Source organism: Chiloscyllium plagiosum, unplaced genomic scaffold, assembly GCF_037043375.1.
Source record: "Chiloscyllium plagiosum isolate Xiang-an unplaced genomic scaffold, Cpla_swu_hap1 HiC_scaffold_22, whole genome shotgun sequence".
In the NCBI taxonomy this organism is placed as follows: Eukaryota; Metazoa; Chordata; class Chondrichthyes; order Orectolobiformes; family Hemiscylliidae; genus Chiloscyllium; species Chiloscyllium plagiosum.
Window position 1 is genome coordinate 55575857 of NW_028270160.1, and position 26357 is coordinate 55602213.

At 42.6% G+C, this 26357-nt stretch overlaps 1 protein-coding gene across 2 annotated transcripts in view; it reads left to right on the top strand.

Annotated features, from left to right (window-relative positions):
- tfam (transcription factor A, mitochondrial) overlaps positions 1 to 26072 on the top strand; it is a 37120-nt gene extending 11048 nt beyond the window's left edge. For both annotated transcript variants that reach the window (XM_043712356.2, XM_043712357.2), the window contains exons 5-7: positions 3443 to 3538; positions 8626 to 8682; positions 19688 to 26072. In XM_043712356.2, the coding sequence (XP_043568291.2) occupies positions 3443 to 3538; positions 8626 to 8682; positions 19688 to 19927 (393 nt within the window). In that variant the 3' untranslated portion in view covers positions 19928 to 26072. The remainder of the gene's footprint in view (positions 1 to 3442; positions 3539 to 8625; positions 8683 to 19687) is intronic.
- The last annotated feature ends 285 nt before the right edge of the window (positions 26073 to 26357 follow it).

Sequence of the window (26357 nt, forward strand, 5' to 3'; positions counted from 1 at the left end):
TTTTAAAACTTGTAGAATTATGGTCACTGGCCCCAAAGTGCTCCCCCACTGACACCTCAGTCACCTGCCCTGCCTTGCATATAAAATACTCTGGGGGCTACTACATCAGCAGTATACTGCACATTGCTTAGATTACTTAGATTACTTACAGTGTGGAAACAGGCCCTTCGGCCCAACAAGTCCACACCGACCCGCCGAAGCGCAACTCACCCATACCCCTACATTTACCCCTTCACCTAACACTACGGGCAATTTAGCATGGCCAATTCACCCTGACCCGCACATATTTGGACTGTGGGAGGAAACCGGAGCACCCGGAGGAAACCCACGCAGACACGGGGAGAAAATGCAAACTCCACACAGTCAGTCGCCTGAGTCGGGAATTGAACCCGGGTCTCTGGCGCTGTGAGGCAGCAGTGCTTGCCACCGTGCCGCCCACAATTGCTGCAAACAGTTTTGTCTCCACATACCTCACTTGGAGTACAGTGCATAGTTCTGGTCACTGCTCTGCATTAAAGGACACAGAGGGGGTGAAAAAGTTACGAATGTTTTGCAGTGATACTGGAGCATGGAAAGATTGAACAAGTTGGGTTTTTTTTCAGAAGAGGGAATTAGGAGACGGCATGGTGAAGGTGTGTAAAGTCATGAATTTGTTGGGCAATGTAAATGCAGAGAATGTTTCCCCTGTGGAGGAATTGAATACATATGGCGCAGGCCATTTGGCCCCTCATGACTGCTTCCCAGTCAATAAGATTATGGCTAATCTGCTTGTATTTCCATATTCAACCCCGTTAACCTTTGATTGTCTTGCTTAATGAGAATCTATTACTGTGTTAAAATATTAATGCCTCCACTGCCTTCTGAAGCAGTGTTTCAAAGTCTCTGCATTTCGCTTATCAAGAGCATTCAGGGTCCTGCATGCTTCAGTCCCTCCCTTGTCTCTATTCTGAACTCCAGTAGACAGAAGTCCAGCCTGCTCGACCTTTCCTTCCAGTGCAACTCGGTCATTCCTGCTATCAATCTAGAAAACCAGGGTACTACAAACCATCAATACAGGATGGTCACTAATAATTCCGACAAGGAAAGCTTCATTATTCTCAGAACATGTTTTAGAATGTAGAAGTGACAATTAGTTTGGATACTTTGGCAAGGACGTCGTAAGAGGACTCGAGAGAAAAGGGAATAGAAAAGTTGAGATGAAGCAGATGGAATGGGAAGAGGCCTTTATGGATTATAACAGGTTTTGTGGTCCTGTATATACTGCTGTATGTTCTTTGCAATGCATCCTACTAGGCCATAAAATACTCTGGGGAGTATATTAAATTACTCGACTGCAGACATTAAATCAGCAATATACACAGTAGCCATAAGTTGCCGAGGGAGTATTAAATCAGGATGTATGCTGGAAGACCATTTACACGCTCGTTGGAGTATCACATCAACAAAGCACACTGACAAGATGAGAAAGCAGTCTTCAGCCATAGTAAATCAGCATTGTATTGTGATGGACTATAAAATATGGTGTGGTAGCATGTTTTTCCATAAAATGTTGTGCTGTTTGTGTTGAAAGCACAATTGAAATTTGAGTGGAATATTGTCATGCCCTGTCACTTCCACTGTTGTTCATATAAATGAACCTTCATTCAGTGCTATTAATGTGAAATTCTGAATACATGTACCAGAGCTTGTCTTAATGATTTCCCACCCAAAGTCATTACTGTCAGCCCAGTTATGAGGATGAGTGCCAAGTTCTGTTTAAAAAGATACCTGGCATTTTTCAATGATTTGGAGGAGTCAGGTTCTGTGGCATTTTTTCCAGATAGTTGAATGAATTATTTGTTCTTTGCGAAAACCTTAATTGGATATAAACCGCTGAAGTGCTCGTGATAAAATCTGAGAGTGCATTGCTAGGTATGAAAGCTGTGGAGTTTGACCCATGTGTAACATATTAAGTTCATTGTCAAAAATGTAGTTGTTGAATCTTGAGAACCAGTGTTACTTGAAATACCTACAGGTCTGATATATTGGATGCTTTACTATACATTGAGTATTTATAAGAAACTTGCTTTGAAGTAAACATTTTTGGAAAAGTCGGTTGTTTCAATGTTGGAGTGCCTAGCTGATGGTTATAGGGAGACAAGTCTGAGTCCCAGCCTTTATCCATACCTACTTTGTTACCCAATAATAGGGTTAGATTTGCTAATTTTGGCCTTGTTTAACAGAAGCCAAATAGAGACAGGATATCTTCCCTGTGAATAATGAAGATCAGAGTAATTGATTTAACAAGAGAAAATACTTCCTTTTTAAATTGTAGACAGTAATGTAGATGCAAGATCTTTCATTTGAATCATCAGAATTTTTCTCAGATGTAAACTTTCCCTCCCTCTGTGTTCTTTTTGTACCTCCTGTAGTTTCTATTGATGTTGTATTTTCCCTTCTGTGTCCCTTTGATCATTCCTGTTATTGGCCTTTTTAACTGGTGTTTTTATTTTTGTGGGCGGCACGGTGGCACAGTGGTTAGCACTGCTGCCTCACAGCGCCAGAAACCCGGGTTCAGTTCCCGCCTCAGGCGACTCTGTGTGGAGTTTGCACATACTCCCTGTGTCTGTGTGGGTTTCCTCCGGGTGCTCCGGTTTCCTCCCACAATCCAAAAATGTGCAGGTTAGGTGAATTGGCCACGTTAAATTGCCCGTAGTGTTAGGTGAAAGGGTAAATGTAGGAGAATGGGTCTGGGTGGGTTACGCTTCGGCGGGTCGGTGTGGACTTGTTGGGCCGAAGGGCCTGTTTCCACATTGTAGGGAATCTAATCTAATCACTGGAATACTGGCGACTTACAGAGAGCAAGCAGACACCCCTGTATATAGTGTAACGGTGATGATGTGTCTCTCAGCTCTGCTGTTCACTCTGAAGGCAGCTCTTGTGTGTTCACAGGTAGGTGCTTGCCAACACAGCGAAGAACATTTGTCTAGTTTTGATGTACAATAAGGAAACTCGCGTGGGGCTGCATGGTGGCACAGTGGCTAGCACTGCTGCCTCACAGCGTCAGGGACCTGGGTTCGATTCCAGCCTCAGATGACTACCTGTGTGGAGTTTGCACATTCTCCCCCGTGTCTGCTGTGAGTTTCCTCTGGGTGCTCCGGTTTCTTCCCACAATCCAAAGATGTGCAGGTTAGGTGAATTGGCCATGCTAAATTGCCTATAGCATTCAAGGATGTGTGAGTTAGGTGCATTAGTCTGGAGTAAACTTAGAGTAATAGGGTAGGGGAATGGGTCTGTGTGGCATACTGTTCGGAGGGTCAGTATGGACTTGCTGGACTGAAGGGCCTGTTTCCACACTGTAGGGATTTTGTGATTCTATATTTCACCTTAGTTATTTTTACATGAACCTGTTCAATATGATTTAAGAACTGATACTCCCTTCTGATTTTTTTATTCTCTGAAGAAACTTACCATTTTGGGGAAACCGAAACGACCTCGGACAGCCTTCAATATCTTCATGGCCGAAAACTTTGAGGAAGCAAAAGGGGCAACTTCGCAGGTAAAAATGACGACAATAATTGTAATACTGGTGACCCCCAAATTATTATTTCAGGCACTATTCTTGTATGAGAGGCAATGGCCCAGTGGTATTATCTGTTAATTCAGAGATCAAGGAAATATTCTGGGGGCCTGGTTTTAAATACTGCCAGTAAAAATCTGGAATTAAGATTCTAATGGTGACCATGAATCCATTGTTGATTGTCAGGAAGGAATCAACTACCCTTATTTGAACCTACGGTGGCTCAGTGGTTAGTACTGCTGCCTCACAGCACCAGTGACCCAGGTTCAATTCCGGCCTAGGGCGACTATCTGTGTGGAGTTGGCATGTTCTCCCCATGTCTGTGTGGGTTTCCTCTTGGTGCTCCAGTTTCCTCTCACAATCCAAAGATGTGCAGGTCGGGTGATTTGGCAATGCTAAATTGCCCATAGTGTTCTGGTATGTGTAGGTTAGGTGCAATAGTCAAGGGAAATGTAAAGTAATAGGGTAGTGGAATGAGTCTAGGTGAAATCCTCTTTGGAGGGTCAGTGTGTACTTGTTGGTCCTAATGGCATGGTTCCACACTGTCGGGACACTATGTTTCTATGAATGTGGTTGACTCTTAACTAACCTCTGGGATGGGCAATAAACGCTGTCTAGCCAGCGACACCTTCATTCCATGAATGAATTAAAAAATAAAGTACACCCAACCCTCTTGCCCTCCACTTGATAGGTTAAAAATGTCTTTCTGGTTTCAGTGCTTATCATCGCTTTTTCAATGCTGTATATATTTCTGAAGGCATAACGATTTGATTATCCTATCGTGTTGTCCTATCAAGCTGTGGACTTTGGCATTGATTTCCAACAGTGATCTTGAACAAAACAGTGCAAAATAGTCAGTGCAGTCTGAGAAAAGATCTGACGGTGAAATTGGTACCATTAATTTCTGAGGATTTGTTAAGGTGGGAGTGATAACGCAGGAATACCTTTAGAATTTAGTTTCAAACAGTTTATTTGAGGTTGAAGTCGGTAACATATGTGAAAGTGATTATTCTGTTGACTATGGCAGTAGGTCTCAGCTCTATGGACTGAAAGAATATTTCAGGAATGTATCTGAACTCTAAATTCTGTCTACTCTCTTCTTAGGTGCCATGTTGTGGATTTATATGCTTTATATGTTGGCTCTTATCAGGTTAATCTGTCTAAATATCTAGCTTCCTCACACCTTCAATTAACTTGTTAAACTTTGAGCAGCACATTTTGCTAAACCACCTTTCTGGTTTGGGTGTTAACAGCACCATCATTTTTACACTGGATTTTATTTCATGCAGAAAGATTCCTTAACACCTTTGCAGATGCTTGATTAATTAAGACAACTTTTACACCTAATGTTGAATCTTCAGTAAGGAGACAAATGGCACTGAGTACGAGCAAATCTCAGTTATTTGTTGGGAACCAGCATTGCTTGTGAACTGCTGAACTCCTTAACTTTCTAATCTTAAGTAATAATAAATGGGACAACACTGAATAAAATTAGTTTTCTTTTGGGCCACTAGCTATTGCTCATTTCTCCCAGGCCTGTTATCTGTGGGCCTCTAACCGTCGCGCCTTCAGTCCAAACAACTCTCTTCATTAATTTGAGCCTAACCACTAGTTGTAAGCTTCCTCTGGTAAAAGAGAGCTCCCAAAACATGTTGTATTAACCCTTTCAGAGTTTTTCCTCATATAGTATGTTTTAAAACACCATTCCTTGAAAGTCAAATTGGAGAGATTTTATGCTGTTATCTTGCAAATTGGAGAGATTTTATGCTGTTATCTTGCATTTGAAAGGAACTGGTTGAATCTTGGAATGGAAGGACAATACACACTGTCGGTGAAACTCATGAAGGGCTTGCATTCTGAAACCTGATTCCCATCTCGTTGTTATTGCCCTGCCATTAGGGAGAAAACCTGTTTTTCTTTTCTAAATGTCTTCCCCGTCTAGTTCAAGTAAAAAATAATAACTTTTATGCTGATCAATTCAGCGCAATCTCTGAAGTTTTTTCTGTTACTTATTCTGCTGCCCAGGTGGTGTTATATGTTTCACACCTTGTAGGAGTTGGGACGTCATGTTGCGGCTGTACAGAACATTAGTTCGGCCGTTTTGGAATAATGTATGCAATTCTGGTCTCCCTCCTATAGAAAGGATGTTGTGAAACGTGGGAGGGTTCAGAAAAGATTTGAAAGGATGTTGCCAGGGTTGGAGGATTTGAGCTATAGGGAGAGACTGAATGAGCTGAGGCTATTTTCCTTGGAGCTTTGGAGGCTGAGGGGTGACCTTATAGAGGTTTATAAAATCATGAACATGGATAGGGCAAATAGGCTAAGTCTTTCCCCTGGGGTGAGGCATCCAAAACTGCAAGACATAGGTTTAGGGTGAGAGGGGAAAGATTAAAAAAGATCTGAGCGGCAACTTTTTCATGCAGCGGATGGTGCATGTATGGAATGAGCTGCCAGAGGAAGTGATGGAGGCTGGGACAATTACAGCATTTAAAAGGATGGGTATATGAATAGGAGGGGTTTAGAGGGATATGGGTCAAGTGCTGGCAAATGCGACACGATTTATTTAGGATATCTGGTTGGCATGGACGAGTTGGTTCTCTTTCGGTGCTGTACATCTCGATGACTCCATATTGTTAGGTTACAATTGAAAGGTTGGAGGAGATTGAGCTGAATTGAGCAATAATTGAATGTGAAGGTTTTGTCAAACGTTGTGAGAAATACACATACAGAAGCAAGTTTCCTAATCTTCCTTTCTATTGACTAGATTTCTGACCTGCAATTTTGAAATTATTACCTGCATGCCCAAATCCACTTAATATATGTTACAAAAAGCTTCGATTCCAACACCAGTAACTGGCAACATTTTCTTGGTTCACCTTTTCTTTGCTACTCCTTACTTTTTCATCACTGAAAAATCTTGCCACTTGTCATCACTGCCCCTTTAACCCCAGGGACTTCAAATTTGCTCCAAGCTCACTCTGTATACATTGTGAAACATATTCTGAAACTCTGTATGCACATCGTCAACAGCACTCCTTCCATCAATCCTCTCAATTTACTTCAACAGCTCAATGAAGTGAGTCAAGTATTACTTACTTATTTTCTAAATCTATGTTGGCTGTCATGTCCTTTTCCAAGTGAAATTTATTTTTACCTCGGATTAATTTGTTCAGCACCATCATTAGGATGCCTGACCTGTACTGGTTGGATTTATTCCACCCTCCTGTTACCATGTCCCACTTTGTTGTGAGGGTGTGTGTAACATTTGTAATCCTTCAATCATCTGGCACTATTCTGATATCTAACAAACATTGGAGTAGCCAGTGCCTTTCGCATCCCCATCATTCATTTAGTAACTGATGGTGCACTCCATCAGGCAAGGTTGAGTTAGAGTCATAGACGGCGGCATGGTGGCACAGTGGTTAGCACTGCTGCCTCACAGCGCCAGAAACCCGGGTTCAGTTCCCGCCACAGACGACTGACTGTGTGGAGTTTGCACATTCTCCCCGTGACTGCGTGGGTTTCCTCCGGGTGCTCCGGTTTACTCCCATAATCCAAAAATGTGCAGGTTAGGTAGATTGGCCATGCTAAATTGCCCGTAGTGTTAGGTGAAGGGGTAAATGTTAGGGGCATGGGTCTGGGTGGGTTGCGCTTCGGCGAGTTGGTGTGGACTTGTTGGGCCGAAGGACCTGTTTCCACACTGTAAGTAATCTAATCTAATCTAATCTAATCTAATCTAATCTGAGATGTACAGCATGGAAACACACTCTTCTGTCCAGCTCATCCATGATGAACACATATCCTAAATTGATTTAGTCCCATTTGCCAGCATTTGGCCCATATCCATCTAAACCCCACCAGCCCCATATACTTCTGGGCTTACTCCCCCTCTCCAGTACTGACAAAGGATTTTGTCCTGAAACGTTGACTTTCCTGCTTCTCGGATGCTGCCTGACCTGCTGTGCTTTCCAGCCTCACGTCAACTTCCAGTGGCTGCAGTCCTTACTGTCTCCTAGTCCCTTTAATCCTATTCATATACCTTTCCACATGCCTTTTAAATACTGTAATTGTACCAGTCTCCACCACTTCCTCTGGCAGCTCATTCCATGTACCATCCTCTGTGTGAAAAAGTTGCCCCTTAGGTCTCTTTTATATCTTTCCCCTCTCACTCTAAACCTGTGCCATCTAGTTCTGGATTCCCTGACCCCAGGGAAAAGACTATGTCTATTTATCCTATCCATGCCCCTCATAATTTTGTAAACCTCTATAAGGTCACCCCTCAGCCTCCGACACTCCAGGGAAAACAGCCCCAGCCTGTTCAGCCTCTCCCTGTAGCTGAAATCCTCCAACCCTGGCAACATCCTTGTAAATCTTTTCTGAACCCTTTCAAGTTTCACAAAATCCTTCCAATAGGAAGGAGACCAGAATTGCACGCAATATTCCAACAGTGGCCTAACCAATGTCCTGTACAGCCGCAACATGACCTCCCAACTCCTGTACTCAATACTCTGACCAATAAAGGAAAGCAGACCAAACACCACCTTCACTATCCTATCTACCTGTGACTCTACTTTCAAGGAGCTATGAACCTGCACACCAAGGTCCCTTTGTTCAGCAACACTCCCTAGGACCTTACCATTAAGTGTATAAGTCCTGCCCTGATTTACTTTTCCAAAATACAGCACCTTGCATTTATCTAAATTAAACTCCATCTGACACTCCTCAGCCCATTGGTCCATTTGATCAAGATCCCGTTGTAATCTGAGGTAACCTTCTTCACTTAGTTATAGCAAATAACTCTCCAAAAGCTTAACCAAAACACTTATTTTCAGACTGGTGATGAATCTGTGAATTGCTGGATTTAATTTGACAGGTAGCTTATAGATATTTCCTTGTTGTAAGTGAATTGAACGAGTGAGATTTGTGAAGTTTGTTACTCTATCCTCATTTGCAGGGGGGAAGCAAGCCAGAGGTGGACGTATTTTTGTGTTCTGTCATGTTTTGTTTGTCTTGAAATTATTCCCCACGCTCTGATAAGTAATTTAGCATGTTACGATTTTTCTTAGGCAAAGCTGAAAAACCTGCAGGATGAGTGGCACCGGCAGTCTGATCAGCAGAAGCAGGTAGGTGTCATTCTCATTTGCAATTAAGCCTAAATTACTGTGGATGTGATTCCTAATAAATTTGGTGGCCCAGATCTTCCATCCAATGGTGTTCCTGCGACTAACTGATTTAGACAGCTCATGTATCATATGATACTGGAGCCTTTGCACCTTCTTGTATGTATCTAATTTGTATCTAGCAGTGATTAGAATAGGCTGGCTTGTAGCTACACCCACTAAGGTTTGCTGTGAGTTCATTGACATGCATGCACTGTTTTTGAAACAGACATTCTTCCCTTCGAAGGTGTAGAGCCTCAGTTACTACACCCCTCTCCTACTCTGCCCCCCCATCATTCCAAATAATACTCCGCCTCCACCCCAACAAGATTCACCCTTTTCTCCACCCCCAGCTTGTGTAATTCCCAACCACGCTGATTCCTCTGAGCATGGTGGCTCAGTGGTTAGCACCGCTGCCTCACAGGGCCAGGGACCTGGGTTCGGTTCCAACCTCTGGCGACTGTTTGGAGTTTGCACATTCTCCCCGTATCTGTGTGGGTTTCCTTCCACAGTCCAATGATGTGCATGTCAGGTGGATTGGCGATGCTAAATTGCCCATAGTGTCCAGGGATGTGTAGGTTAGATGCATTAGTCAGGGGTAAATATAGCATAATAGGGTAGGGGAACGGGTCTGGACGGGTTCCTCTTCGGAGGGTTGATGTGTTGTTGGGCCGAAGGGCTTGTTTCCACACTGTAGGGAGTCTATAATATTGATCAGACCTGGGGAGAGGGTGGAGGGAGTCAGGAGAATGCAAGTGAATGTTGTTGGGATCAGGGGTTTGTGAACATGGGCGTGGTAGGTGCACCGTGAGCCTGGATGGGCGAGATGTTGGACAGTGAGCAGAATGTTGGGATTGCCATGTTCTCGAAGCTTTGCCACTCCAGCTGATTGACATCAGGCCATGATCCTAAACAGCTTTTACACCGACCAGGACAAGCTCCGATGTAAATCTGTAAAAAGGCAGGGGACGTGTAAGACAAACGGCCCAAGTCTGTCTTGTGAACGTCTGACCCCGCTGTGGTGGGGAATCGTGTCGCAGTCTGGGCAAGGTAAAACTGTCAATCAGAAGTTGAACTGTCCTGTGCAAGTCACCTGCTTCAATGTACATTGAGACTTCCTCAGGGGACCAAGGGGTGTCAATCACTAAAGTTGAGACATTGAGTACCCATCATATTGGAGGATTTAGGCTGAGGTTTGTGCTGCAGCATCGTTTCTGATCCATTTTTTGCTTTATGCTGCCTTTTCTCTTTGCTTTCTTCCATCTCTCTTTCTTAATTAAGTAGAGAAAAGGAACTGTGAGCCACACTTTAGCCTTTTCACATCTGGAACCTGGATTTGAACCTGGTGCCAGCCAGTGGGATTCGAGTCTCCTATCTGATGGCTGTGAGGCTTTGATGTGAAGTGGGCTTGTAGAGTGTCCATCCACTGTGCAGTAACCACAGACCTTCAGCATGAAACCAACTAACCACTTATCACAAACTAACAGTCATTGAGACTGTCTTAAGCATATAAGAAGTAGGAACTGGATTAGAGTTGTTCCCTTAAGGCTGCTTCACCACTCGGTAATATGATGGATGTTTCACCTCCATTCCACTTTGCTGCACTCATGATCCTCCTGTTCCCTTAGAATCTGAAAAAAAATCAATTGATCTCATTCTTGAAAGTGCTCAGTGACTGAGTGGCTAAGGCTCCTGAGGGAGAGTTTAAGGATCCCTGGGTTTCTTAAGAGTGACACAGTGTGTCTGAAACAGGAAATGTTCAACTTCTGTAATTTGAACCCAAAATATTAATAAATCACAAACACAAGTGGGTGCGAGTCAAGTATTTGACTAACATATTAGATTTATGAATGTCTTTTTGGTCATGTCAATTCAGAATTACTAGAAGTGAAGAAAGACCTTAAATTCATTAAACAGTTCCTGACAAACAGTGAATTTACCTTCCATGATGCCAAGTTTTACGGCATAGTGTGATCAAAGCTGATGCAATGTGGTCAAGAAATGCCTGAAGTCAATAAATTGTAAAGTACTGTACCCTAACAGGCTGCGAGCAAAGGTGTTATGTTCAAAGCCCAGAGGGTGGGTATAGTCAATACTTGTCTGCATAAAAGGATGCGTGCTATCCTACAAAGTTAGGACTTGATCTGAATAGAGATCATTTGTCCTATAATGTTCAAAATTATTCGGAGCAACTTTTGGTCAAGGTTTTAAATTGGCGGCTGTTAGGAAGTCAGGCTTTTGGCATTTTGAAGGGCGTGGAGTCCAAAATAGGAGTGCAGATGGAGGGGAACAGACTTCCATGATCGGGCATTGAGAGCAGTTTGGGAACATACCTTCTTGCCCTGTCCAACAAGTTAGAAGGAAAGGACTGATTGGCCACATGTGACGTAGAATAATTTGAAACTTCATAAATTTGCTTTCTGAACATTTGAAAAGGATTTGAGCGGTAGCTCTCACATCATCACTCCCTCAACTAATGAAGGATGTATGAAGGGGAAAAATTAAATGAATTCAGGCATATATGTAGGTTTGTTAGAATTGAAGGAAACTTGTGTTCTTACAGCAAAATCCAGCTTGTAGTTTTTAGTTGACATTGAGGAAGATTGCTACTGCTAGTAGTTAGCAAGCGGAGACCCTTTCAGGGAAAACGTCACCACTCTCAGCATTACAGATCACTCCTAAAATGTTTGAATTTCAGAAAGGTTTTGCTAATGATTGTAAACTGGGCTTTAGATAATTATACAGTGACTTTGCCAATAGGTTCAGAGATGTTATGCTGTAACAGGTGGAACCTGTACCTGGGACTGCTGCCGTGAAGTGGGGACATGACCACTGTGCAACACAGGGCCCTGTCATGACTTTGCATTTCCTCAGGTTGACATTGTTCATCTGCATTGAAGTGGTGGAATCACAACATTGGATAAGTCTGAATGTTGGGATTGTAAAACCGATGGGCTGATCTGACATTCCTGGATCCTTTGAGGTTCAGTTACACAGAAGGCCCAAATGAAATGAAGGTCCTGATCCTCAAGTTACTTTTTGCAACAAAAGATTTTTCCACTGCGTTATTGTGTCACATTTTGTTGTGAACCCCAACCATCTTCCATCAGCCACCAATGCCCTTCCAAAGTGAGTTGAAGTAGTGTGTTTGTGACGTGTAAGTAAGGTGAGAGACATTGTTTGGGTCAGTGTCCTGAAAAAAAGTCACCAAAGCTTTTAATTGCTCTGAAAGAAGCAAACAATTCAGCAACAAATATTTAGATAAGTGCTGTTGTTTTGAGAGCATGGTTATATTTCATTTAATTACCTTGAATTAAATTAAGCCTCCAGATGGAATCCAAGTGTCTCTAGTTCTGAGCTCTGATGAGCTTTTAATCTCAAGTTAATCGCAATTTGAGATCGCTCAAGTACTAGGGGTTATTCATGTTACACCTTTCCCAGCCATATAAACAGAATTGTTTTACACTGCTGTCTTCACGTCTTATCCAAAATTAGAGAACCTCAGTACAGTGCATGAATGTCCAGTCAAGTGGTAAAAACTATTGTATTGGCCGATTTTCTAAGGAAAAATAATTTGCTTGTCAAAGAAGACGACAGTACAATTATAAAGATTGCATTTGTGTTACAAACATGCTAACGGATATGATGACTAAGAACTCCAGAGTTTAAAACTAGTAGTTATTAACAACTTCTTAAAAAGAATAGGAAAGAATTCTGACTTTTTCGTGAAAGAATAAGGCAGACTAATTCACATGTTGTGTAAGGTTATGTGGTATTCTGCTGTTTTTTTTTATTTTTGTGCAGGTGTTCATCTGTGAATAAATCTAAACTCAATTAGTTTATCTACGTTCAGAGTTGACGTACTGTACAGTAGCAATCTGTATATTCTTCCTTTAGCAATCTGCTGTTATTGAGTGTTAAACAGTGGAACAATAATGTAGAATAAAGCTTTGATTCTAGAGCTAACATGACGATTGAGCATATTTGGGTAGAGAGTCTGAGTCAGAACTATTTCTAATAACTTTCCACTAAGAGAAAATCTCAAAGATGACATCCACGAAGGGCGACTTGTTACTGTCATGGGTCCCCACAGGACTGATTCCTGACCAAGAGTGCTTTGGGCACATGGGGCAAGTTGTCCTCTAAGGTGGTGGGATCTGGAATGCAGGATGCATTTTCTTCCTTGCTTCATGATTCATCTGCCTCATCATTTAGGCATTGAGATACAAGGTGGTTTGACGGATGGTCATCTTCATTCTGGACATTCGGTAGCAAGCTTCAGAGTTTCTTGAAAGCATGTTCTTTGTCTTTCCCAGAACATTGGCTGTCTGAGAGTTCAGTGACAGGACTGACTGTGAGAAACTGGACACACTGGCAAATGCGTTCAAATTGATTTTAAGAAGAATTTTTTTTCCCCTGTACAATTGTGGAACTATCTTGAAAAAAGTCACTAGCGTTTGATTGTTCTCCTTTGAATCCGGAGTATGTGGTGGCCCCTGTTGCTGGTGAAAATTCCTTTTGTGCTCCAGTGTTTTGCTGAACGCAGACCCGTGTGTCTCAGTGGTGATGATATCTGTATTGTCTCAAACTTTATTGACTACAGGGGATTTCGGTTGGCAAACACTTGCTGTTTTAGTTTATAGAAAGCTGAGTTCTTGCAGCTGTTCTAGTGTTGGATCTCCTCATCAATTATGCCACTTTGAGAGAGGTGACTGTTGAATGTGAGCAATGCTTAACATATTCCAGTCTCTCCTTCAACATATACGGGAAGACAAAAAAATGCTCCCAAAAGGAAGGGTTACTGAACCCGAAACATTAACTCTGATTTCTCTCCATGAATGTTGCCAGACCTTTCCAGATATTTCTGGGGTTTTTTCCAGTTTCCAGCATCCTCAGTTTCAGTTGTCTATTTATGTCCATGGTGCTCAGTTTAGCTTTGGTAAAGGGGCAACTGAAGTTAGAATTTCACTTCTCGACAGTATTTAATATTTGTGTCAGAGTCTTAACTATAATTAGATGCTGGTATTTGAAGAAAATTTCACCATGTGAATTTTATTGCTTGTTCATTGATAAGTGTCCTTACTTTTAATAAGTGATAATAGGTTCAAATTTTACTGGATTTTTTTAAGGATGCAAAGCAAATTTTAATTGCTAATTGGTGGGAGTCTATGCATTTTCATTCTTGAGAATACTCATTTGGATTGATATAGGCTTAGTGTGTGCCTGTTATTATTCCATTTGTACAGTTGTCAGGTTGTTGAGAATCCGAGAAAAATCTTCTTAAATGTTGGGTGTGCGTTGATATGTTTCCTAAAGTTGGTGCAGATCCTTACCTATTGATACATTCGCTTCTTGGTGGATAATGTTTCAAAGGGATTCTATACGCTTACATGGCCTTCCTTTAAAAACTCTACCATGGAACTCATGATAGTCCACCAGCTACAAGCCAAGCAAGACCGATCTGATCAACAAGCGTTTCCAAACAGTGTCTTTATCAAAGTGTTTCCTTTCTGGAACACAAATTGCATCTTTTGATGAGCACACTTTGCAAGAGTGGCTGTGCGCTTAAGTATTACGAGTTTTTATTTTAATCAAATTGTAATAGACGCTGGGTTCAAAATGATTTGTTTAATCTTTTTATTCGAATTGGTGGCGAAACTGTTGCTGCTTTTTCACTCCCAGTATTATTCGTGGACTTTGGTTACCTTCAAGCACAGAGGTGGTAGCAGACAAGCTGCTAGATTTGGAGTACGTCCACGGTGAAACAGAATCTGATTTGAGCTTGTCTTACCGGTACGTTTAATCTATGAAATGATACGGAGTGCTCATTTGCCCCCAATCAAAATGATGTTCATTACTTATAAAACGCCACAGCTGCCTGAAGAGATACTGTGCCACATGCAAATTTATAGAAATATAGAAGATAGCAGCAGGAGGAGGCCATTCGGCCCTTCAAGCCTGCTCCCCCATTTATCATGATCATGGCTGATGGTCCAACTCAATAACCTCATCCTGCTTTCTCCCTATAACCTTTGGTCCCATTCGCCCCAAGTACTATATCTAGCCGTCTCTTGAATACATTCACCGTTTTGGCACCAACTCCTTCCTGTGGTAATGATTTCCACTGGCTCACCCACTCATTGGGTGAAGAAATGTCTCCTCATCTCTGTCCTAAATGATCCACCCTGTATCCTCAGACTGTGACTCCTGGTTCTGGACACCCCCACCATCAGGAACATTCTCCCTGTATGTACCCACCATCAGGAACATTCTCCTGCTGGGATTTTATGCATCTCTATGATCCCACCTCATTCGTCTGAACTCCAGCAAAAACGATCCTAACCTCGTCAATCTCTCCTCCGACATCAGCCCCGCCATCCCCGGAATCAGCCTGGGAAACCTTCTCTGCACTCCCTCGAGAGGAAGAGCATCCTTCCTCAGAAAAGGAGACCCCCAAACCTGCTCACAATATTCTAGGTGTGGCCTCACCACGGCCCTGGATAATTGCAACAACACCTCCCTGTAGTCTCAAATTCCAAAAGGCTTTAACCCAATTTTAACTCGACTTGTCTGACAGGATTGGGGCTTATGCAGGGTCAAAAGAGCCGTGGAACTGCCACTTTGGACTGAGATGAGGAAGTTCTCATGGATTTGGCTCTCTAACCTGGACATTTGCTACTACAGGCAACATTGGAGGCTGGGTTATCGAATATATTCGAGACTGATGTCGGCAGAGTTCTATTTAAATGTACAGGCAATCACGATTAGGGGGGCTAAGAAAGCACCCAGCAAAATGGACTTCAGGCCATAGTCATAAATGGTTTGATCTTGTTGAATAGGAGAGCAGGATCCACCAAATGACTGCCTCCTGCTCCTATTTTTTCATTGACACATTTTATGCACTGATCTCAACCGCGTGGGTTTACATACTAAACTGGATATCTGATTTGAGGTGACTTGTTGGGAGGGTCCAATTAAAAAGAAAACTGCCATCATGCGTATGATTGTATCTGCTGTTAGCTGTTTACAAACCTCACCCAAACGTATAGCTGAGCTCAGATTGGGCACTGAATCTAAACACCACTTCTGCCCAATCTCTCAGGAAAGATGTTGTTTAACTTGAAAGGGTCCAGAAGAGATTTACCAAAGGCGTTGTCACGGTTGGAGGGTTTGAGCTCGCAGGAGAGGCTGAATAGGCTGGGGCTGTTGTCCCTGGAGTGTTGAGGCTGTGGGGTGGCCTTATAAAATCATAAGGGGCATGGATACAGTGAATAGTCACGGTCTTTTTCCTAGGGTAGGGGATTCCAAAACTAGAGGGCAAAGGCTTAGGGTGAGAGGAGAAAGATTTAAAAGGGACTTTAGGGGCAACATTTTGACTCTTGAGGATGGTGCATGTATAGAATGAAGTGGTAGAGGCTGGTACAATTACCACATTTAAAAGGCATCTGGATGGGTATATGAATAGGAAAGGTTCAGATGGATATGGGCCAAGTGCTGGCAAATGGGACTAAAATAATTTCTGATATCCAGTCGGCATGGACAAGTTGGACCAAAGGGTCTGTTTCCATGCTGTACATCTCTATGACTCACTGGCTACAAACCGGGCACTTTTTCATTCTTTTCTCGCGCTCTCCCTCACTCTGAGTCAGAGACGTATGGATTCAGATCCCATTCCGGATACACCAGCACAGAATCTCGGCTAACATTGTAATACCGAGGGAATGCTGCACAGTCAGAGATGCTCTCCTTTACATGAGACTCAGACTAATTTTCTCGATGGGGACCCTGTAGATGTAAAAGCGCAGCAGGTCAGACAGCATCTAGGGAACAGGAGAATCGACGTTTCGGGCATTAGCCCTTCTTCAGGAAACGCTAATGCCCGAAACGTCGATTCTCCTGTTCCCTAGATGCTGCCTGACCTGCTGCGCTTTTCCAGCAACACATTTCCATCTCTGATCTCCAGCATCTGCAGACCTCACTTTCTACCCTGTAGATGTAATGTGACTGGGCTTCCAGAAGGTATCTGACAAGGTACAGCATCAAAAGTTAGTACATGAGGTAAGATCACATGGAAGATAGGGTAATTTATTGGCTTGGGTAGAGTACTGGCTACTTGGAAGTGGTGAGGATTGCAGATGCTGGAAAGTCAAGAGTCAAGAAAATTTGGAGCTGGAAAAAACACAGCAGATCGAGCAGGGGATTCAACATTTCAACATCGGGGATGGGGGAGGGGTCTGAAAAATAAATAGGAGGAGGAGGTTGGAGCTGGGGGAAGGGTAGGTGGGATGAAGATAGGTGGATGCAGTTAGGTGATGGTAATTGGTCAGTGGGAAGGTTGGAGTGGACAGGCAGGAACGAAGATGGACAGGTTAGGTTAAGGGGGCGGGGTGGAGAGGGAGGGCTGGACTTCAGATGATTTGGGGGGACTGGGGAGATTTGGAAGCTAATGAATTCTATGTTGAGGCCGTGTGGTTGTAAGCTTCTGAGATGGAAGATGAGATGTTCTTCCTCCAGTTTGTGTGTGGCCTTATTTTGGTGGTGGAGGAGGCACAGGATGGACTTATCAGGGGAGTTGAAATGGCTGGCGAACGGAAGATGGGGTTGTCTGGACCATACAAACCACACGTTCTCTGAACCAGTCCCTGAGTTTACGCTTGGTCTCTCTGATGTAGAGGAGACCACATCGGGAACAACAAATGTAACAAATCAGGTTGGAGGAAATGCAGGTGAATCCCTGCTCGACTTGGAAGGATTCTTTGGGGGCTTGGATGGAGATAAGAGGGGAGGTGTGGGAGCCGGTGTTGCATCTGTGGCCACAGGGAAAGGTGCCAGGTGTGGAGGAGATTGGGTTAGGCACAAAGCAGAGAGTCAGGATAAATGGGTCCTTTTCAGTTTAGTAACCTGTAAGCTAGTGGGGTGCCAACAGGGTCCGGTCCTCGGGCCTCAACTATTTACTACCTATATTAATTTCTTGGATGTAGGAATGCAATGTATTAAAGCCAAATTTGTAGCTGACACTAAAATAGATGGATAATTAAGTTGCATTGAAGAATTAAGAAATTTACAAATGGAAATTAATTGGTTCGATGAATGGGCCACAATTTGGCAGGTGGATTTTATCCATTTTGGTCAGAGGAAAGGCTGACCTTGACTGCAATGCCAAACATCCCACAAACAGTAACACTGCAAACAGCACTTGTGTTTAATTACTGACCTGTATCCTCAGCAGTGGCAAAATTTGTAGTTATCCTTGAGTTCTCAATGAATGGTTATTATCCAATCTGCTTTTCCGCTGAGCAATAGTTTTGCGATGCTGAGTGAAACCAGGAAAAGGGTCTTTCAGTCCTTGATGTTACTGTTCTGTGTTTTTTCTCTCTACTGTTCAATAGCAGCTGTTGTAACATAGTTCAGTGTGTATTCCTTAGTATTATTCCATTCTTTCCAAGCTAACTGGCACCTGATCGTCATCTCTCAATATCTGGAATGAAAGTAGAAGTGTGAATTAAAGCAGGAGCTGATTGACTCAGTTACTTGGTTTCGATGACTTCAGATAAAAATGGCATTTTTTTTAGTTGCAGATGGATTCATTTGTTCCTCATGGGTCTCACAAGGCCTGCCTCAGTGCAGCCATTTTGGCTCAATGCTTTTTCTGTTTGTAAAAAAAACATTTTAGTCCGTGAACAGTCTTAGGTATCACAAAACCGATAATGGGAATTAAAATTCAATGTCTTGGCAGACAGTAAGGACTGCAGATGCTGGAAGTCAGCCCGAAACGTTAACTTGCCTGCTCCTCGGATGCTGTCTGACCTGTGCTTTTCCAGCTTCACATCTATTGACCCTTAAAATTCAGTGGTTCACAGTTACCACTATCATGATAGGTAGTAGTGTTTAATTTCGACTCGGCCCTGAGATTTGGATCTCAGTCACTTGATCCAAAGTAAAATTATTTCCATTCGATTGTAGGCGAATTCTGAAGGAGTTGGGATGTCATGTTGAGGTTGTACAGGATGTTAGTGAGCCCCGTTCTGAGTACTGTGTCTAATTCTGGTCACCCTGTTATAGAAAGGATACCTATTAAGCTGGAGAGTGTTCAGAAGAAATTTACCAGGATGAAGCTGGGAATGAAGGGTTTGAGTTGTAGGGAGACGCTGGGACTTTACTGTCTGGGGCATAGGAGGTTAAGGGGTGACCTCAAGGATTTATAAAATTGAGGGGTATTGATAAGGTGAAAAGCAGGTGTTTTTTTCTCTAGGGTGGGGGAATTTCAAGTATGGGGCATTTTTTAAGGTGAGGGGAGAAAGATTTTAAAAAAGGAAGTGAGAGGCAACTTTTTTTTTAAAGAGTGGTTCATGTCGGGAATAAACTTCTAAAGGAAATGATGGTTGCGGGTACAGTTAGTGTTTTAAAAGACGTTTGGATAAGTATGTGACTAAGAAATATTTGGAGGGATATGGGCTGAGCGCAGGCAGGTGGGACTAGTTTAGTTTGGGATTATGGTTGGTGTGGACAGGTTCGACCGAAACATCTGTTTCCATGCTGTATGACTGTGTGCATTTTGTTACCCTGAATTACAATGTACTAACTTCCCTGCATATTTATGGGTCAAGAGTTCTTCTGTGTTTTTTTTTTGCACCCTCCTCAGTATCTGAATAAAATGGAGGGAGAAGGGGGTGTGGAAGCTGACGGGCAAAATCTTGTTTTAATGTAAGGACACACAATGCTCCCACGTTTGAGAGAGTTTAACATTTACGAAAACCGCATCCGTCAAATCAATGGTTTTGTTTCCGCAATCCAGGCTTCCTTGGAACGTGAATGTTGTGCACGAAGGACCAGAGCGCTGACCTCCACTGCTCTGTGCTAATGTTTACGCTCCTCCTGTGAGCTTCCTCCTGCTTTGCCAAGATAAGTGTATTTTTGTTTTCTTGTCCCTCAATACATGAATATCTGACACCCATTGTTACTTTCCTAGATGTACACACAACTGGCCGAGGATGACAAAGTCCGTTACCAGAATGAAATCAAGTTGTGGGAGGAGCAAATGATTGAGACGGGACACGGCGATGTTATCAGAGTGAAACAGAAGAGGAGAGTTCAAAAGCTGTTACGGAAGAAAGTGAATGCGCATAAAATGGCAGATAAAACTACGAAGCCATCTGCAACATCAAGTACAACCAAGGCCATCAAAAGCAAAAAGACCTCTGAAGAATAAGGCTATTCTTAAAAGTTCCAATATTTTTATTGACCTTACTGATATCAGATGTCGAATACTGACTTTGATTTCCTGATATGTCAGGAATCTTAATGGGAGTATCTCCCTGAAATGTTTCACTGAATCTTTGAATTTTTGTACTTGTTCATGATGGTCAATGACAGCAGATGTTAGCAGGCTTGGAATTCTAGCTACTTAGTGAAAGATGATAGTATCTGCAGCCAAAATGGGGCATTTGTGAACAGTCTTGTCTGCAGTAGAAGTGATATAATTTAACGGTCCATAAATATGCAAGTGGTGACTGAAATAATGATAATTGAGTCTTGTCTGGTGATCAACAGACTCATGATTAGGTGGACTGTCCTATGGGCTAGGTCTGTCCTGTAAATTGTTACAACTCTTGCTTGTCAGCTGAAATAATGGATCAGTACATTTATCAACTGAAGGATTTTTTTCCCCCAATTATGGTATGTAAATAAATCTCAAATTTTCATGTACTTTCATGACAACTTGCGTTTATATAGTGTCATCAATGTCATGAAACATCTCAAACCAATGCACACAAAAGAGAGGGCATTAATAACAGAGTTAGCTGAAAGTGCAGGCAGAATGAGAAGGGGAGACGGGTACTCAGAAGGTAAAGAGAATCTGGGAGGGAACTTCAAGCACAGGCCTAAGATGGTTGAAAGCTTCGTCATCAAATAGGAATGGGTTGGGCCATGGTGAATGAGAGGACAAAGATTCTGGGCTAGACACAGAACTGGAAGTAGTTGTGAAGGTGGAGATAGGGCCAATGGAAGAAAGGAAAATGTACATTGGGAGGCATGGATGAGTATCGATGGTGAGAGTAGAGGTGTCGGACTGGTGGAAATTAGCGTTTGGCTACAGATTAAGTTCAGAAATTACTTCACTCACAGGGTTGTGGATCTTTGGAATTATCTACCCCAGAGGGTTCTGTTGCTTCATAGTTGAATATATTTAAGGTGCAGGTAAGATTTGTTTGGTCTCGGAGGTTGAGGGGTATGTGGAGTGGCAGGAAAGTGGAGTTGAAGCCTGAGATCAGCCATTGGCATATTGTCTAGAGGAGGAGGCTCACTGCGCCACAATCCATTCCTGTTCCTATTTCTGGTGTCTGTTTAAGAAGTGGTCTCAATGAAATGCAAGCATGGATATAATGTATTAATAACAAGATAAGATGGCAATGTTATGATGGTTAATGACGTTTGATTCTCAGCTTTAAAACAGCAAGACTCAAAGTTGCTTATCAATTAGCAGTTAGGGAATAGGGTAGTGTTAGAAACCGGCTTTATGACAAAATAGCTTGAGTTTTCAGTGCTCAGTTGGAGAATGTTCTGACTCGTCCACAATTTGATGGCACTTTGACAAATTTGATAACATGGGAATTTATGGAATCCGAGGTGGTGGAGTAATCAGCCAAGATGGAAACTAATTCTATCTCCAATGGATGACAAAGATAAGGAAACTGAGGCAGACTGTGATAATTTTTATAAATAAAACTATGTTGAGAGAAAAGTACAGTGTGTGCGGGGAAACCATTGTGAATGGCATTGCTGCATTGGAATCAGTAAGTGAAACAGTCTCTGAGGTTAACTAATCACTCCATCTTGCAAGTGCTATGTTGAAAGATGCAGAGTAATCCAGTTGTGCCAAGAGCAGCAGGCTTACTGTAACTGAGAATTCTTTTGTGACTGGATGTAAGTTTGCTCGCTGAGCTGGAAGGTTCGTTTTCAGACGTTGTGTCACCATACTAGGTGACATCTTCAGTGAGCCTCCGGACCAAGCATTAGTGATATGGCCGGTTTTTTTTTGTGTTTAGGTTTCCTTGGGTTGGTGATGTCATTTCCTGTTCTTTTTCTCAGGGAGTGGTAAATGGGATCCAAGTCAGTGTGTTTGTTGATAGAGTTCCGGTTGGAATGCCATGCTTCTAGGAATTCTTGCACGTGTCTCAGTTTGGCCTGTCCTAGTATGGATGTGTTGTCCCAGTCGAAGTGATGTCCTTCCTCATCTACATGTAAAGATACCAGTCATTGTGGGTCATGTCTTTTTGTGGCTAGTTGGTGTTCATGTATCCTGGTGGCTAGTTTTCTGCCTGTTTGTCAAATGTAGTGTTCGTTACAGTCCTTGCAAGATATTTTGTAAATGATATTAGTTTTGCTTGTCTGTATAGGGTCTTTCAAGTTCATTAGCTGCTGTTTTAGTGTGTTGGTGGGTTTGTGGGCTACCATGATGCCAAGGGGTCTGAGTAGTCTGGCAGGATACATTGGCTGTTCACTCTACTGGGACAGCACATCCATTCGAGGACAAGCCAAACAGAAACAGAGTCACAGAGATGTACAGCACGGAAACAGACCCTTCGGTCCAACCTGTCCATGCTGCTCAGATATACGAAATTAATCTAATCCCATTTGCCAGCACTTGGCCTATGTCCCTCTAAACCTTTCCTATTCATATATCCATCTAGATGCTAGTTAACAGCAGATGCAATCATACGCATGATGGCAGTTTTCTTTTTAATTGGACCCTCCCAACAAGTCACCAAGTCAGATATCCAGTTTAGTATGTAAACCCATGAGGTTGAGATCAGTGCATAAAATGTGTCAATAAAAAAATAGGAGCAGGAGGCAGTCATTTGGTGGATCCTGCTCTCCTATTCAACAAGATCAAACCATTTATGACTATGGCCTGAAGTCCACTTTGCTGGGTGCTTTCTTAGACCCCATAATCATGATTGCCTGTACATTTAAATAGAACTCTGCCTGTATCAGTCTCGAATATATTCGATAACCCAGCCTCCAATGTTGCCTGTAGTAGCAAATGTCCAGGTTAGAGAGACATCACCAAGCCAAGGAAACCTTAAACACATTAGTAAAAAGCGGGCCGTACCACCAGCGCTGGATGTGTTGTCCCAGCCTATTTCCACCCCTTTTACTCCTGCTGCCTTACCTCATCTGTGTCACTGACTCTAGACTTGATTGTCACTCTTGGCTGGCATCCCACCTTCTACCCTTTGAAATCTCAATGTCATCCTAACCTCTGCTGCCTACGTCCTAACTCGATTCAAGTTCCATTCCCTCTGCTCACTAACTTAATTGGCTCCGAATAAACAATGTTTTGATTTTCAAATTCTCATCCTTAATTTTCAAATAACTCCGTGGCCTCGCAGCTCCCCATTTGTATTCTCCTCCTTTCCGAGAACCTAGAGGTACCTGAAGTCCTCCTGACTGATCTGTTGAAAATCCCCCAAATTAATTGCTTCATCACGGGTGGCTGTGCCTTCAGTTACTTGGGTGCTAAGGTTAGAATTCCTTCCCCACACCTCCCATCTCTCTTGCTCTTTTCAGAAACTCGTTAAAAACAACCTCGTTAACCAAGTGCAAGGTCACCTTAATCATCACTTTATATTGATTGGTATCATTTTAGTTTATAATGCCCAAATTAAATGTCTTGGTAGATTTTATTACATTTAAAAGGCCACATCATTACAGTACAACTTGTTAGTTTGCTTTAAAATGAAGGTAGGGATACGCACCTGTCCAAGAAAATCTGATAGGCGAAAGGGAGGACTGCAGTTGCTGGAGATCAGAGTCAAGAGTGTGGTGCTGGAAAAACACAGCAGGTCAGGCAGCATCCGAATAGCAGGAGAGTCAACGTTTTGAGCATAAGCTCTTCAGGCATATGGTGGGAGGGGCCCAAGGGAGCTGAGAGATAAATGGGACAGGGTTGGAGCTCTCATAGGTAGATGAAGTGGGGGGTGAAGGTGATAGGTCAGAGAGGAGGATGGAGTGGAAAGGTGGGAAGGAAGATGGACAGGTAGGATAGTTCAAGAGGGCGGTGCTGAGTTGGAAGGTTGGATCAGGGATAAGATAGGGGGAGGGGATATGAGGAAACTGGTGAAATCGACATTGATCCCTTATGGTTGGAGGGTCCCAAGGCAGAAGATGAGGCTTTCTTCCTCCAGGTGTCGGGTGGCTAGGGTTTGGTGGTGGAGTAGGCCCAGGACTTGCATGCCCTTGGTGGAGTGAGAGGGCAGTTAAAGTGTTTGGCCACAGGGTGATGGGGTTGTTTAGTGTGTGTGATCTGATGACAGGTCACACATCTCAAACATTGTCTGTCTGTCTGTCTCTTTCTATCTGAGTATTGCCACTATTTTCTGTTTATTTTTCAGACTCTCCATTCACAATATTTTGCTTTTGTATTGGACTCAGAAGGAGTTGCACCCTCCCATTCTTACCCACATGGTCAGTGTATGTCTTTGCGTCACCTGCAAAATATCTTATCAAAATGTTTACACCAATACCGACTGAATCTTTGCAGTAGAGTCTTGCATTTAGTGGTCACTCAGATGAAAACAATGAATGGTGAGCTCTGTAACGTTTAATGGGAAGTTTTATGGTCCTTCGGTAGTCTCTGGAACAGATGCTCTAGGTTCAAGTCCACCTCAGGACTTGATAACTATGGAAGGTGTGTAATGACCTGACCAAACAGATTGATTATCAATCTGTAAGTCCTTCTGATTTGCCTAAGAATGCGATAGTTTCCTGATCAGCCAGAGTCATGTGATAACTGCAGCACAGCAGCATCCCCAGGTTAAAGGACTTGTGTGGGCAGGTTTTTGTGGTGAGCTATCGTCATTCTAAGGACTACTAAACACATGACATATAACAAAAATCATTCTCATCGTTCAATCTGTCAAGGTACAGAAACCATATTAATTTTAATCAGTAAATTATAAATGGACTAATTAGGATAATTGAAATCTGGGTTGATGTTATAATCAGGGTAGTTGAAGCAAAGATATTGTGTCAAGTGCTGAAAATTATGGATAAATAGGTTTGCATCCAACATTTATAAGTACTTCCTGAAACCACTCCACAGAGGCTGGTATCCCATCACTAAGTCACCATTTATTTACACATGGAATGTTCTTGACTCTGATCCAGTTTCTTCCAATCAAGCAGAACCTCTGACGCTCCTGGTTATATCTGTCAGCCAGGGCTCTCTGATTGGAATAGATTAATCAAAGAATGAAATTCCGACAGTGTGGAAACAGGCCAAACAAGTCCACATCAACTCTCTGGAGAGCATCCCACCCAAATCCACTCCTGAATCCCTGCATTTCACCTGGCTAACTCACTTAGCCTGCACAACCCTGAACACTGCAGGCAATTTAGCATGGCTAATCCACCTAACCTGCACATCTTTGGACTGTGGGAGGAAACCGGAGCACTCAGAGGAAACCCATGCAGACACGGGGAGAATGTGTGAGCTCCACACAGTTGCCTAAGGCTTGAATTGAGCCAGGGTCCCTGGCACTGTGAGGGAACAGCGCTAACCACTGGACCCTTTCCACTTCACTTTCAACCTAGCCCTGTAAATATGCAACTTTTGATGATGTCAACATAACCCTTCCCCACCTTCATCTGAAGGCTATTTTTCATTCTTAACAGGAACTTATCTTTTCCAAAATACTGCATTGATATTAGGGTCCATATGGTACTGTATTATTTTTTTGACACCAGTTCCATAGACCATTGTGATCCTGGTGATTTTTGAGACCTTCTTTGTACCTCCCTTTGCCTTTATCAACTTGGTTGTGTTTGGCCAGGCCTGGTTATTGAAGTAGCAACCGTTATATGACGAGTCCTGCCACACGGGAAATACTAGAAACATTTGTTTTAGTGGCCAACTCTATGGAAAAGCATTCAGTGCTTCCAGTTAGTATCTTCTCCTTTAACATCTCATCTCCCCATTGTTTGGAGTAGTCCGCTGCAGTCTGGACCATTCTTCTGCATTAAGTAGAGCAACATAGTTACTTTAGAATTACAACAGTTTGCATGTGTTGCCATCTCACACATTGGTGCTGATAATCAAAGGTCATCAACGTTGGTTCAGTGGAAGGGCAGAATGTGTTATTGAGATACATAGGGAGTCAGAGCATGATCCACATGGTTGGAGAATGATTTAAAAACAAAACCTTCGCTTGTATCTATCAAAGTGTGTATTAGTGATGGGTCATCTTTATGATAAGGAACAAAACTAATCTAATTCTTTGATGAAAATATTACTTTGATAGTTAGAACTCTCTCAAATCGTTCAAAGTATAACTAATAAAGAAACAACAGGCTCTTGTGTGTTAATAATTTATAAGACCATGTGGTGATCAAGTCCAATAGGTTTGAGCTGTCTGCCTTTTATATTACACCAGGCAGCCTCAGACAAAAGAGTAATTGTTGTGGGTTTGAGGTAAAAGGCAGAATGGTTTGGCAGCATTTTAGCTCTTGCTTTGGATCAATGGCAACAAAACCCAGCTGCGCTGTGTAACATTTATTTAATTGTGCTGTTTGATAACTTGCACCACTTCATTTTAATAGCAATGTAATACTCTAAAGTTTGTGTTTATAAATCAGCC